The 15,563-nt window shown below is 44.2% G+C and overlaps 1 protein-coding gene across 1 annotated transcript in view; it reads right to left on the reverse strand.

Annotated features, from left to right (window-relative positions):
* Nucleotides 1–12,853, reverse strand: part of LOC118283127 (aryl hydrocarbon receptor-like) — a 32,880-nt gene extending 20,027 nt beyond the window's left edge. The window contains exons 1-2 of the mRNA XM_035604844.2: nucleotides 12,210–12,853; nucleotides 8,731–8,918 (exon numbers count right to left, since the gene is read on the reverse strand). Coding sequence (XP_035460737.2) covers nucleotides 8,731–8,918; nucleotides 12,210–12,250 — 229 coding nt within the window. The 5' untranslated portion in view covers nucleotides 12,251–12,853. The remainder of the gene's footprint in view (nucleotides 1–8,730; nucleotides 8,919–12,209) is intronic.
* Between the last annotated feature and the right edge of the window lie 2,710 nt (nucleotides 12,854–15,563).

Genomic DNA, 15,563 nt, shown 5'->3' on the forward strand with positions numbered 1-15,563 from the left:
ACACGCCCCCCCCTCCTCCCACATGGCGGAAAGCAAACGCTAACCCCAAAGTTTACTTTGGCCCGTTGCCAGGCCGGACTCAGGGCGGCGGCGAGGACGAGCGCGCGCGCAACAAAGACTTTACTTTTACTTTCTCGCGGCTCAGAGGGGGGCCGTCGGCCCGTCGTGGCTGAAGTCGTACACTTCCTGGTTATTCATACGTAGGTTTGCACAATTCCCTGGAGTGTCTGTGACTCACTGTCCATACGACTGAACCACAGAAGACGGTCAACTGTTGTTTTCTTTACTGAAGCATCATAACAGAACCATTTCCTCCGAAATGTTGTTTGACGGCCGTTGCGTCCACGTGGCCTCGACAGATTGGCTCCAACAATATTTTTTTTCAGATTTCTGATCAACGTTACCAACCATCGGGACCCAAAGAGTCAAATTTAATTTTTCATTTTAATTCCCTATTTCAATCTTTTTGAATTCTTTTCGGAAAGCTTCTCTTTTGCTGTCGTTGCTTTTACAATTGGAAATTTGTGCTAAATAGATAAATCTGTCGTGGAATCTGTTTCCGCTTCATACCTTAACATTTCTGTACAATAAACCGAAGCGAACGAAAAGCTCGAGGAAAACAATAAGAAATGACAGAATCCACAAGAAGACTTCTCTCGTAACATTCACTCGACTTAAGTGAGTGACGACAGCCTCACCAGATAATAATAAATAATAATACATTAATAGAGATCTGCTGCACGGTGGTGTAGTGGTTAGCACCTTCGCCTCACAGCAAGAAGGTTCTGGGTTCGAATCCCGGTTCAACCAGGGCCTTTCTGTGTGGAGTTTGCATGTTCTCCCCGTGTATGCGTGGGTTCTCTCCGGGTTCTCCGGCTTCTTCCCACACACCAAAGACATGCAGAATGGGGTTAGGTTCATTGGAGACTCTAAATTGACCGTAGGTGTGAATGTGAGAGTGAATGATTGTCCGTGTCTGTATGTGGCCCTGCGATAGGCTGGCGACCTGTCCAGGGTGTACCCCGCCTCTCGCCCAATGTTAGCTGGGATTGGCTCCAGCGACCCCCCGCGACCCTTAAATGGATAAAGCGGTAGACGATGAATGAATGAATGAATAATAGAGATCTCAGCAGAGATGTGATTGGATGATCCAGGATCAATTATGAGGATAACGTCCATGGGATCTGTTTGCTTGTTTCTTTTATAAAACTTCTTCGAGTCTCACACTGTTTTCCAGGAAGTGTAAATGCGTTTTAAAGCTTTCTCCTTAGCTCAGGTCTTAATCTTCACGGCAAACATGTTCGCAGCTAATCAGGAAGTGCTGGTCAGTGAAGACAGAAAGAACACTCTGGATCCAGATCAGTAGTGACAATCGACATCCCGTGTGCGTGTGTGTGTGTGCGCGTGTGTGTGCGTGTGTGCGTGTGTGCGTGTGTGTGCGTGTGTGCGTGTGTGCGTGTGTGCGTGTGTGTGCGTGTGTGCGTGTGTGCGTGTGTGTGTGTGTGTGTGTGTGCGTGTGTGCGTGTGTGTGTGTGTGCTCATTCAAAGTATTGTTGCTTTGAGAATCTATTAAAACAAAACTACATCCCATTTTTCCCCCTCCGTACGGCCTTGCAGGGACATCAGCAGCCAATGACGGGGCGACGTGGGTGAAATTCATTTCCATAAGTTCACTCCATGCACATGCAGCGACACACACACACACACACACACACACACACACACACACACACACACACACACACACACACACACACAGAGCAACGCATGCATACAGTATGTGTGAGTGTGTTTGTGCGTTAATTATTCTAGCGGAGTGTGAATGGCAGCGAGTAAATATAGAACGTTTCCAACTCCTTCACCCCCCCCCCCCCCCCCCCCGCCTCCTCCTCCTCCACCCCCACCCCTCTGCACACTGCAGTAGATGAACACGCGATGCACACGTACCACCCCCCAACATACACATGGATGCACGCAACATACACAGTCCCACATATAGAGGCTGAGCATGAACACGCGGTCGCTAATGCAGGAGGGGGGAAAGCACGCACACCCTGCGCTGCCTTCGTGTCTCCTGAGGTTGTTTTTTCTCCCCCCTTTCGATCACATGGCTGCATATTTGCTTATGAGGGGCGATCCAGAGAGATGGGAGGAGGAGGAGGAGGAGAGGAGGAGGTGAGGAGGGGTGATGGGATTCGGGGCGGGGTAAGGTGGGGAGGGGGGTCACTCCTGATGACCAGTCTTTTTTTTCCCTTTTGGTGGCCTGCATTCCTCTCAGAGCCGTATCGTGATCAGCGGGGCTGGGGGAGGGGGGGGGGGGGGGGGGGGGGGGGGGTTAAGCCCCTGTAGGGGAAGGACGGAGGGAGGGACGGGCGCAGGGAGGGAGGGGGTCGTCATGACGGGATGACCCACTGCCGATCGTGTAGCCCGCTCGGTTGTGCGCAGATAAGACGACCCGACAGGAAGGTGGGGGAGGGGCTGTGTCCAATGGTCGTCGCCTCGTCCGGGGCGGGAGGAAAAAAACAAAGACGTGTATCATGACATGTCACAAGACCTTTTTTTTGTCTCGCAGCCGCCGCGCAGCTTACGTCACAAATCCCAGAAGCGCGGAAACTCTGACGGTCACGCTCCAGCTGTGTGCCAGTGCCGCGTCGCGTCGGCAATGTGTGGACATTCATCTCGTTGAAATGGAGTTGTGTGGCCTCGTTTCCTCTCAGACAACACGTCCCGCCCTCCCACCGAAACACATCGATTGGCATGAATTCGGCTCCATTATTTTGCCACGATACACTGGTTAACAACGGCCGTCGAGTGACGCTGCTTCAGCGCACACACCAAACTTCACGAGCACAACAAAGCCGCTGTACGTTTTCTATTAGGAGCAGAATGGGCTTTTACATAATTCATTTTCCTATATCCACGGCCTCCTGTGGGAGTTGCATAATGCGTGAGCTGTGCAGGTCCATGTTCCCCGTCTCTCTATTAATGGAAGGCGGCATTATTGCCGCTGCTTTTTTAATAAAGAGAATCGTCTACCTTTACGGAAACTTTAAAAAAGAATGAAAGATTAATTTCTCCTCTTCTGCTCTGGTTATATTTTAGTAAGTTAGTTAGTTTTTGTGCAAAAGCTCCTTGTGGTTGGTAGCTTAAGTGGAAATCCCACTTGAAATTATATAAAAAACATATATATTATTATATAATGTTTCACTTTCAGTATAATTGATTGGGGCTTGATATTTTTTCATTATTTTTTTTTTGTAATAAATAAACAATTAATCCCAAAAGGGATAAAAATAATTAGAAAAAATGTAAGGATTTAAGTAAATTTTGGATTATGTTGTATATTACAATCACAATATACGGGAAGAAATTGTCGCCCGGTGTCAGTGTGAGATTGGCTCCATCCTCCAACGACCGTCAAAGAATAAGCAGTGTGACGAATTAATAAATGGGTAGAAATGCGGGTGAATTGTTCCGATACACGGATTTAATTCATTTGTAACTCTTTTTGATTTTTGGCCAGTTGGGGGCAGCAAAACAACAACAAGCTGTAAAAACAACATTCACATTTTATCACTTCATTTAGTTTTCACGGCAACATTGTTGTTATATGTGATTCATTCAAGACCAATTTTAACTCCACTTTTGGCTCCATTTTGGTCTCCACCTCCGGAAATATGTGGCCGTTAAGCTGCAAAATGCTGCACTTTGTTCACCAGCTAGCTGCAAATTGTGCTCGTCTGCCGTTTGGTGCCGAGCAGTTGGCGTAGAACAACCTCTGCCGTCCACAGGGATTATTTCTCCTAATCTCCATCTATATTTGCAATGGAGTGCAGTTCACTTTGACAACAGCCATGCTGTTACGATGGAAAAAAAAAATCACAGGATTAATCATAATTTCATCTCCTGTCCATCACAGGAGTTTTTCTACTCTGTGATCTATGAACTACAATCACTGCAGCGTTAGCTGAAGCTCATCTGACATGTATGAGAGAGAGTGACCGTTACCTAACCGCAGTCACCTGACGGCAGGTTTGACTTCTTGCATCTAAAACTCACGGAACCTTTTTCCACACAGACAAGAGGAAAGGGATCAGGGGGTGAACGAGGGGGCACAGGAAAAGGAAAAAGGGGACGGTCGAGCCATTTGGCTGCGGGCGAGGACTCTTCCAGGAAACCCAGGAGAGCTCGTATTGGCTTAGTTGTGTCATCCAGGATCTCGTCAGGGTTTCCTCCGCCGTAAACGCCACAACAATTTGCCCCACAGGACCGATCCTCGCTGCGATCTCTGCAGGATGACCGAGTGAGGATGTGAGATTTAACTTCATTAAGCCACGTTGTTGTTGTTTTCACTTTCCCTCTGATGTGGAAGAAATATTCCACATTAAACAAGATGTATCTGAATCATCAACCGCTCCGCTTGAGCAGGTTGATGGAAGGTTTTAGAGTAACAGCACAAATCTAAAGGAACTAAACCTTGTCACGTTGGAGCAGCTTGGGAGGAGGAAACATTGGAGGGGGGATGCATACCCCAATTAGGTAATTTTCTCATTTCATTGTGACTTCTTCATGTGACAGTCGCAACCCACTGTAATATTTAAAAAAAACCCAGATCTGTAACTTAGAGCTGTGTGCAGCGCTCTTTGCCTCACTGTCGCTCTCGCTCTCTCTCTCTCACACAAACACATTGGTATGTCTTGTCACATTGAACATCCCGCCCACGTCGGTGGCCCCTAAAAACATCCATAAAGTTTGTACCGTTTCTCGTCCACATGTAAAAGAATACAGTTCTCAGCAGGTAGCATGACCTGCACCGGGTGCGCATGGCTACTGCGCAAAATAACCGGCAAGGTAAAAAGCCACAATGTGTTTAAGTGTCTTGCTTTAATTGCAAGATAAAACACTTACAGAATAATAACTAAAGGTCTGTAGGCCTTGCATGTTGTCTTTCGGACCTATCCTACGTATCCTGCATTACATACAAGTCTGTCCTATCTCTTGCACCTTACCAGCAGTATAGGCCTGCGAATGGAAATTATAATTTGTCCCAAAGGTGACACTAGAAGATATGAACTGTTCCTCATCTGCTAGGCATGAATGTGTTCAGTAAACCTATTCGTTTTCAAGAAACTTCAGTAACACAAAGTGCTGGTCCGTGGAAAATCTGAGCCTAAATGAGAGGGAAGCTCAGGGTGTCGAATTTGATGGAAATCTCATAATTTAGATATGTCTTTCTGGACCAGCGTTTGACACAACACGCGTGGATATAAAGAGGAGAGAGCAGACTAATTCTAACAAGCGTTTCAGTGATTCTCCACGCCTGATTATCGGTGACCGTGCCAACACCGCTGGAAAACCACCAGCGATGGCGCTCTCGGACCAAAATGCAACTCCTGCAGAAGTTGACTGGGCTTCACATCCATGGGGTGGGGTGATCCCAGTGTTTTAATGGTGTTAAGAGAGGTGACGTCCCTCTCGTCTCGTCTGACTGACTGAAAGGAACAATGCCATTGTGCAGCTCCAGACAATAACAAAGATGGCCGCCGGGCTGGATAATATACCGTAATAATAACTGGGCTCCACAAGGGACTTTGTTCAACTCTTGCGATATATATTCAATTCCACGCAAACAGCCATGGTGGCGAGTGTTTCGGCTGCGACAAACCTCAAATATTAAAACCATACGAGAAGTGTACCTCTGCACAGCACAAAGCAAATCTAATGCATTTTAATACTTAATGAAGGACGGAGCTCCGCGGGGCGTTTAACAGCTTCCTCTACACATCCAAACAAACGATTCAACAGCGGAGCGTTGGAGCAGTGGCAGCGTTCCCAGACTGTACTGGAGCTAAGTCTTCGCCCCGCTGACCACCCCGGGTCGGATGCCTGGGACGGGCGGGATTTTGCGCTGTTTACATACAACAAATTATGGCTTACCACAAAAGGCGGACCCGAGCGTCGGCCCTCGGGGACCTTACGGAGCTTTCCCTCCGAGGAGCCGCCTCGTCAATGTAAAGAGCCCTGAGCTCGTTAATTACTTAGACACTGTCCAGGAAGTAGGCTAATGCAGTTAGACAAGAGGGCTTGTCTATAGGCTCCACTGTGACCTGTTGGTACTGAAATCCACTATCAATAATTCGCCCTGACAGGTAGTCAATGACTTCCATATGTTACAGAATGGGAAATAACAAAAACGCAAATCCTATTCGCGGGGCTGAAATGAATGGAGGCAAATTAATCCGATGAAAGGAAAATCTTGCCGACCTCAGCGACTTCCGCCCACTTCAGGAGTCGCCACATGTACAAAACATACGGACCGCACACAGCTACCACACAACACACAGGCAATAACGATATATGAAATGCATAAACGCAGCGAACACACTCCTATCACCGGGCGCTGCGTCCTGTCCTGTCCCCGCCCCCCCCCCCCCCTCCCCCAGCCCCAACAGCCATTTCAAAAAAGCCGCCACCTTAAACAAACATTGCTCTGCTTCCATTTCATAAATTCTTTAAACTCAAGGGTTTCTCTCAATAATTCATGCGCCGAGAGCATCCGACGGCCGCATTGCAGCATTCTCTTTGAAAGATCGCCGCCTAAAATAACAATGTCCTCACTCCGCACAGTAGAGAAAACTGTACACATTCAGTCCGCTGGCATGCGACTCCTGCTCGATGCTTCGGTGTTCGGTTTCTAATGGACATCCTCATCTTCGTCACACACACACACACACACACACACACACACACACATTCGTAGACCAGGGTCTGGATGAAATATTGAGGGCCTCTCCCTGGTATGAAATCATCTGGATAAGGCGGTGGCTGCCTTGCTCCCCTCTCTCTCTCTCTCTGTGTGTGGTGGTCTCTCCACATCTCTGGCTGATGAGATGAGCCGTGAGATGTCGGCAAACATATCCAGCGCAAATAGAGCGAGCGAGCGAGCGGGCAACTCGGCTCGTTGTGACATTCTTGTAATGGCTGCAGGGACCGGAGCAAAAACTGAGCTCGTTCCGCAACAGCCGCCACTTAAATAAAACAAAGTGCTGCTTCCTGATCCTCGTTTTCCTTCCTTCCCGAGTGTACAGCGACTGACAAGAGATGCTGTAGGCTTCTGTTTTGCTTTCATCCAGAAATGAAGTTGAGGTTGGAAACTTATAGCCAAAAGAAAATAAACCAAAACATCTTCACCTGTTATATAATAATAATAATAATAATTTTCATTTATAGAGCACTTTTCATTGCTAAAAGCAATCTCAAAGTTTTCACACATGGCTGCTAAGCCATAGCCACCAGTTCATGGTGGCACTGTGAAGAACAGACTGTGATCACAGACTCTTCTTCTTCTCCGGGACGTTGGGGATTTAATGTTGATAGTTCTCTCCTGAAAATCTCTTGAGTATCATTTCTTGAACCAGTTGACATCAATCTAACCAGAACGGGCTATTGGGACGTGTTTGGGACGTGAGGCCATTTTGGCGAACACGACACCTTCGGAGTTTTGTCTCCTGCCATTAGAGAGGAGGCATCACTCTGCATATTAATACTTCCAGACGTTTAACTTGAGGTTATTTTTAAAAAGTTGGTATTTCTACAGTATTTTTCCGCTTCGGACAGTATCCAGGCTGCTGGCGTTTAGTTAGCCATGATGCTAACACTGCCGCTAGTTAACCTCTAGTCGCCAGAAAAACGAAGCTTCAGTGTAAATTCTTCTTTCTCTGTTATCTCCAAAGTGGCGTTGACAACTTCCTCAGGAGCTCTGAGGGAAAAGTATACCTGCGTCCGTAGTGCCGTCTTTACGACGGAGACCAAACTGTCATACCACATGGACCCACCAGGGGGCACCAACGTTGTCTGTTACCTCTTTAAGCTCATTCTTCCCATCAGCTGTCAACTGGCTATTGCATAACAAGGAGGAACAGACTTGTATTGTTCTTTTGTATTTCATTACAATGTCAAAGTTATGAATCCCACTGTATGTCCATGTATTTTTGTCCTGTATTTATTTTTTTTATTTTTTTTATTTGTGTTGACTACTACCATAAACCAAATTGCCCCTTTGGAGATAATCCATCCCTCCATCCACCCAAGCTATGAATTCTTTCTCTTCATATTCTCAGGTAAAGCTGTCATGACATTTTCCAGTGTTTATTGTCTTTTGTCCATAACATCCGAACTTCCAGACTCATTTAATTTCATTACTCCCTAATTTGTTCGTCTCAAAAATAAGCCCACTGTGGTGTCGTAGGGCTGGATCTCCAGGCATTGATCATCGATCAAGAAACATCCAACATTAGCTGCCCCCTAAAATCTCTTTCCCACTGCTTTTCAACAAGCAAAATGCAAAATGTGAAAAGGTCGACATGGGAATTGATGGGCAGATTTTTTTTCCATGCATCATGGAGGCTAGGCTAACAGTGTCCTCCCCTCTCTCTGTGTGTGCTGGCCACACAACTCATTAATTTGATATTGATCTTCTGTGAGTTTCCCAGCAAACAGGATGATTTCCCAAAACTGTGCTACTAATCAGGTTTATGTGACAGATGAGAACATTGCCATCGGTGCAACTGTCGTTACGCGAAAGAGTCAACCAATACCGAACAATCAGAGACAGCACTGGTCCGGCTGAGAGTAGATACAGTATAATTCATGAGCAACGCTCAAGTTTTTGGGGCTGAGCGTGGCCTTTCAACTCTCGTTTAACTTTCGTAACAAGGACTGGACCTTTACCGGAGAAGAAGTTCTTGGCGCGCAGGTAGCTGACGCTCAGGCGGAGGATGGACAGCTTGTCCAGACTGGCGGTGACCTCTTCGGGGAAAGGCAGCAGGCTGGCCAGCCGCTCCAGCTCGCCATTCAGCCGGTCTCGGTGCCGTTTGGACGGGTTGGATTTGGCCCCTTCGGTCGGCGCCTGCTTCACCCTGATGAACATTGTAAAAGAGGACAAAGTGTCAGCTTGGGGCCACTCTTGGGCCATTCAGGGGCCCCAAACAAACACAAAGAAACAGTGAGATCTCTTTAGGCTTTTCTCACTTTTGCCGTTGTTTAATTGTGAGCTTGGAGGACATTTTGGGTCAATTGACTATTTTTGGGTATGCCAAAATAAAGTATAAAAAATTAAGAAGATACAACTGAATTAGGATTAAATCCTGGGATTGCAGCAAATATATTTTATAGTCCACTATACCAAATATTGGGATTAAAACAACACATTTTTGGGGTTATTATCCCAGATATTTGGGGATCTTGGTCATCCTACAAAAAAAATTGGAAAGGGTATTTTTAAGGTCATGATTAACTTTGAACATACTTTTGTTATTTGCACTTTCCTTTTGATACATTGCTACTGTTAATTAAAGCAGCATTATCTTTTTAAATTTAGATACCTATTTATTTTCACCTGTTTGTTCGTTTGTTAGCAGGATTAGCCAAAAAGTAAAGAACTGATTTCCACCAAACTTGGTGGAGGGGTGGGGCCTATCTCTGGGAAGAACCTGTACAATTTTGGTGCTAATGTTGATTAAGTGTCAGATCCAGAAATTTTTGTCTACTTTATTTAACGTTGCAACACGGGGCATTTTTCCACATTTTCGTAAATTTTTCTGGGAATAAATCTTGATGTTGTTAGGAAAAACAAAAAAAGCAAGTATTATGCTGGACAGATATTTAAGAGTGTGTGCAATTTGGTGGTGATCCAAATAAAAATGAGAATCTTGCAGATTTTTTATATTTTAGTCTTTTTTTTGCCAGCGTACGTTAAAAAACAGAGCCAGAAACCTCCATCTGCATCTTTGATCGTTTTTAGAAAGTATAAAGAAACAAATATGACATATTTGTTCTTTTATATTTATACTATAGGAACAAGACAATCATGTTTGGATTGTTGGGCCTTGGCGTGAGGCATGTGCTCTACATTGTACCACTCTAGTTTATCATATGTGAAAACACATACAACATATGTCTAGTCATTAGTTATAGTTATCTTTAATTTGATATCTTATATAATTAGATGTAGTTTAAATCTCTAGTTATTTGCTTGTACTTGCGTCTGTGTCATCCTAAGTAAAGTGTCCTTGAGGATTGTTAAAAGCGCCATATAAATAAAATGTATTATTATTATTATTATCATTAACAAAACTAATGATTTTTTGATCATATTATTAAAGGTTTAATTCTTAAAGAAATGTTGTGTAAGCAAACAACCATGTAACAGACGGAAACATTAGTGAACAGGATGAAGTTGCTGATAAAAGGCCTTGTCAATTGTTTGGCCTACATTTGGCCGGAGGTTCAACGTTTGGATCAAAGACTTTGTGCATCAGAGGTTATTAATATTTGTACACAGCCGAGAGAAGGTGAAGAACGTAATGGAGATGCGAGTTGACGGGATACAGTGTGTCGGCCATGGCTGCTCCCAAATCATACACACTGACACTGTCACATTTCATCACCGGGCCTGAATGTGGACGGATGGAGAGATGTTTACACTGAACCTGACCTCCACTGCTGTTCTTTCTCTGTGTGTGTGTGTGTGTGTGTGTGTTTACTACCATAAAATGTATCACTATCAATTCTATTATCTGTTTAATCTATACCATCATAACACAATCGCATCAAATCATTTCATATATTTCAGGATGTCTTACAGCTTCTTATTGAATTTTGATTAATCCAGAAACCAGAACATATTTTAGAGACCAGTTTTAATCTGCACTGTACGTGTTGTAAATTCCATGTTCAATGTTTTTATTTTTTTATGTTTGTACACATTGTTGTCGTACATATTTAAAAAATATATATCTTTAGATATTGTAAATATTCTTGATGAATATTGTCATTGTACAATAATTACAATGTCAATAAAGCCTCTTATGTCTTATATCTTATGTTTATACAGTAAATCTTCATAATAGGAAATGATAATGAAAATAGTAATTATTCAATTAATTTATTTGAGTTTAATTTCAGCATCTTTGTGTCTGTGTGAGTCTTACTGAACGTCTGCAGAGGCCTCAGCCTCCTTTTTGTTAATTTTTTTCTTTGAGGGAATCACCATCAACCTTCGAGCACAAATGTTCAGAGGAGACTGAAATTAATCATCACTTCACAGGTGACGAAGCATGAACCTGCAGCTATTGACACATACAGTACAGTACAGTACAGTAGAGTGCAGCTGTAGTCGAGTTCATGCAGCATCAACACAGTCTGACTCACTGAGTCCTGCTGTGCACAGTTCAAAGCTTTTTCCAAAAGTCAGTCACATGTTATACATATGGAAATGAACATAGACACAGTTTTTGATTCACTGTCCATTTTCCTTTCACCCTGACAATTATTGTTTATATTATTATTTTTTTTAACTCATATTCCTGAAATATTGGCGTCAATGATGTCATACCAGAGGTGTTAGACTATACTGTAAGGATAAATTAAATTTAAATATCACAATATTTTTTATATATACATCTTAAGTTTATTGCCAAGTAGGTTCTCAAATACAAGGAATTTGCTTTGGTGACTGGTGGATAACAAATATAGCAAATAATAAATACAATAAAATAAAATAATAGAGGATAAAGCAAAGCTGAAGACTAATTAAGATGTAATTTAATGTTTGAGACAATTATAGCCTTGGAGTCACTTCAAAGAAATCAGGGCCAAAATATTATTTATGTGGTCATATTATGATTTTTTTTTTTCCAGTACCGATGATAAAAATTGAATACGACTGAACATTTATTATCCCAAACTGACCAACCAACTGTCAGTCTGATCCGGTGAAGGGGGTTTGACAGAAAAATGGCGCAACACGCTGCGGGACATGTAGAGAAGAGGGGGAAATAAATAATAATCTTCATATATCTTTATGAATCGTGTTTTTTTTCGTGCATTAGTCATAAACAGCTTTATGAACATTATGTAATTCAAAAGGGAGAGAAGTGTTGAAGGTTAGAATCTCTGTGCTGCCGCTGCAGGCCTGGAATAATCCGCAGGCATTAAAGACACAGCAGCTCCGGGAAGTGACAATATTAAAATGAATACAGATAATATAATTCATTTGGCTTAAAATAATTAAACGGATGTATTTTCCAAGAACTTTTCCCGGGTGTATTAAACAAAACATTTTCTTTTTACACTTGACAACGAGGCTGTTTTTTTTTTTAATTGTGTGTTTTCTTGACAATGAAAAAATCAAACATGGATGAACTCACGCTCTCTGGACCGGTTTTCTCCTCTTGCGTCCTGCATACATGACGACCGAGCTTATATAAGCCTCTGACGAATCCCCTCACACACACACACACACACACACACACACACAGGGAGGGAGAGCCTCGTCTACATGTAGAAGGAAAAATCAGCTGTAATCCTCAAAATCAACACTTGCACACACATTGTTTATTAAAAAAAAAAAAAAAATGAAGAAGACGAAAAAGAAAAGTGGGTAAAGAAAGATGAAGTGCAGCTGGAGCGCGACGTCCTTGAGCCTTGTTTGGTTTGTTTTGACGAGCCGCGTCACTTCACGGGATTAAAATAAAATCGGAACAAAGTGACGCACATTAGAATCCGACCCGCTAGAAGCGCTCAAAGTTGGAAGAAGAGAAAGAACCCAGCCGACGTGGTCCCGTCCATCGGGCCTCGTGGAACGAACATCCACCTGCTCCAAGGAAAAGGAAGAAGAGAACGAGAAGGACGTGCTGTTTTCATCCGCGGGGAGAGATCTGGATGGGATTATGAGAGGAGGCGCGGTGTGCGCACGATCCCTCCTCGTCTCCACCTGCGCGGCGCAAACACGAAACGACGCAAGTTGAAATAACCGCAAGAGGAGAAAGAAGAAGAGGAAAAAAAAACCTTCCTCCACCATCTACATTTCATAATCTACATCAGCGGTTCTCTCCAATTAGCGGCGGAGCTGCAGAGGAGGAGGAGGAGGAGGAGGAGGAGGAGGGCCAGCGGGGCCGCGCATTCCACTGACGGGCACGCCCCGGCCGCGCGCTCAGGAAGCTTCTTATGTACATGCGCGCGGGCACGTGGGAGAGTCTCCTGGAAACACGGGCCGGTTGCGCGCTCACGCCCCGGGCCGGGCGCCGCCGCCGACCAATCAGCGCGCAGCTCGAGCAGCGATGGAGGGTTTCTGTGCGGAGCCCCGTGAATGTGGGTCAGGGGTTAGACTTTTTAAATTATGTAGGTGAATTCTGTTTTTAAGGCGTTCAGCAGCAGCAGCAGAGGGGGGGGGGGGGGGGGGGGGGGGGGGGGGGCACGTCTTCTTCTTCTTCTTCTTCTTCTTCGTGGGCCTGCGTGAAGCTGCAGTCGGTGGGAAAGAAGGATGAAACCTGCGGTCGGTGTCGCTCTCGTCAGGAGGCTAAATAAATAAAAAAATAGCCAAAATGAAATATTCTTTTGAGAGATTAATCCCTATTTTGATCCCGTTTTCAGTACAGTAACAATTTGCGTTAAAGAGGAAAACAGACGACTTTGGTGCCCCCTGGTGGTTCCAGGTGGTATGACTGTTTGGTCCAAGTCGTAAAGACGGCGGTATAATAATAATAATAATAATAAATTTCATTATAGAGCACTTTTCATTGCTAAAAGCAATCTATGCAGGTACTCTTTCCTCCTCCTGAGGAAGTTGTCAAAAACGGTTTGGAGATAATTAGTTATCTTAATTTTTTCCACTGTAGCTCCTACTTCGTTTTTCTGGCTCCTAGCGTTAACTAGTGGAAAGCGTTAGCATCAGGGCTAACTCAACTCAACGGCGATTAGTCGATTAGCAGACAAATACAATGAATTGGAGAAAAAAATGTTAGAATTTTGTAATTTTTAAAGTTTAAATACCCTCCCCCCCAAAAAAACTGGCACCAGCTTTATTTACTTTGCAAAATTTTCTATCATAGTAAAGTCACATTTTTGTCTATTGAATATTTGAATATGCGACAACAATAGTTCTCTGCGGTCTTACAGTAGGTCTGCGTAGGAATCAATACAACCTCGCCCTGGAAGCTTTTGAAAGTTTTTTTAAACTTTCCTGCGAAATGTCACACTTCTTCCTTTTAATTATTAAAAACAACAAAAATCAAAGATGTTGCTTGGTTTTGAAGGTGTGGAATGCTGGAGGAAAAATATATACATTATATTAATTGTTTTGCATAATATTAACATTACAAAAAGATGCTGCTATCCTCTGCCTGGAGGACTGAAGCCCACGGCTCTGAGCTCGTGGTCGTGTGCGTCAGTGACTCAGACGAATGAATCAGCATTTCCTATCAGCTCCCATCTTTTCTCATCTCCAACGATGAAATGAAAATTATAATCCACAACTAAAAAAACAACCTTTAGTCACAGGCCTGAACCTCACAGCTGTGGACGGCGTGCGGTCGGCTCGTGTTGTGGGTGGTTTGATTTCAGGCAGTTGTGTTTAACGAAAAAGACAGCAGACAAAGACAGATGACACTAAATGTGCAGCTGTACATGGAAATGCATATATTGAGTCATGTGACCAGATGAGACCCTCGAGGCGGCAGAAGACCCCCCACAACACATGTAGGAAGAAAACTAGGCCAACGTGCTGATGGGCCGCGTCGCAGTCGACTCAGTGTTTTTACTGTTTGGTTTTTTTGTGGAAAGTGCCTGAAGCCTGTATTACCTGTAATGACCAGCGGAGGGCGACTCCACTGGTTGTTTCTAGAGAAGTCTACGAGAAAATGACTCGCCTTCTTCTCACTTGATTCATAACGTCAGTAGAACATTTTCCTGAGGAGTGTATGGTTCAACCTCTCAGTTTCAAGTCTTCTTCAATAACAGCGTGACGTGTTCATTTTGTAAATTAATGATCTCATTTAGAGTCAAATAGACGATAAAGCAGCGGATGAACTGGGGCGTGGACACAGCGCGATTGACAGCTGGTACCGTCCAATAGGTGCAGGTTGCGGGCGTAGGTGGACGTACAGTGGACGAGCTCTCAGTCAGGCCACACCCCCTGCTCCTCCAAATATGGTTACTTTTGGTTAAAAAAACAACAAAAAACAAGATGGCGCCGGCCAAATTTCTAAACAAGAGGCTTCAAAATGGCAGCTTACAAACAAATAGGGTGACGTCCATCCACCACAGTGAGGGTGATATTTTTTAGGTTGTCTTTGTGACAAGGGTCTATCCTCTGGGGTACAGGAATATGCCCTAACAATGTTACGGCAAGCTGCTTGTTACATTACAGATACATGATGTGCAAAGTTGGCATTTTGTTGGAAGGATACAACAATTTAAAACACCAATTCATGTGAACCTCTTCTTCTCCTCCAACCGCAACACACACAGTTGTTCTTCAGCGTCCTGCAGACTGCCAATCATCCTGAGCGGTGGCCACTCTAAACACACATTTGTGTTGCACACACACACACACACACACACACACACACACACACACACACACACACACACACACACACACACACACACACACACACACACACACACACACACACACACACACACACACACACACACACACACACACACACACACACACACACACACACACACACACACTTTGCCCTTCATGCCTCCAGGAG

The sequence above is a fragment of the Scophthalmus maximus genome, chromosome 14 (genome assembly GCF_022379125.1).
Source record: "Scophthalmus maximus strain ysfricsl-2021 chromosome 14, ASM2237912v1, whole genome shotgun sequence".
Lineage (NCBI taxonomy): Eukaryota > Metazoa > Chordata > Actinopteri > Pleuronectiformes > Scophthalmidae > Scophthalmus > Scophthalmus maximus.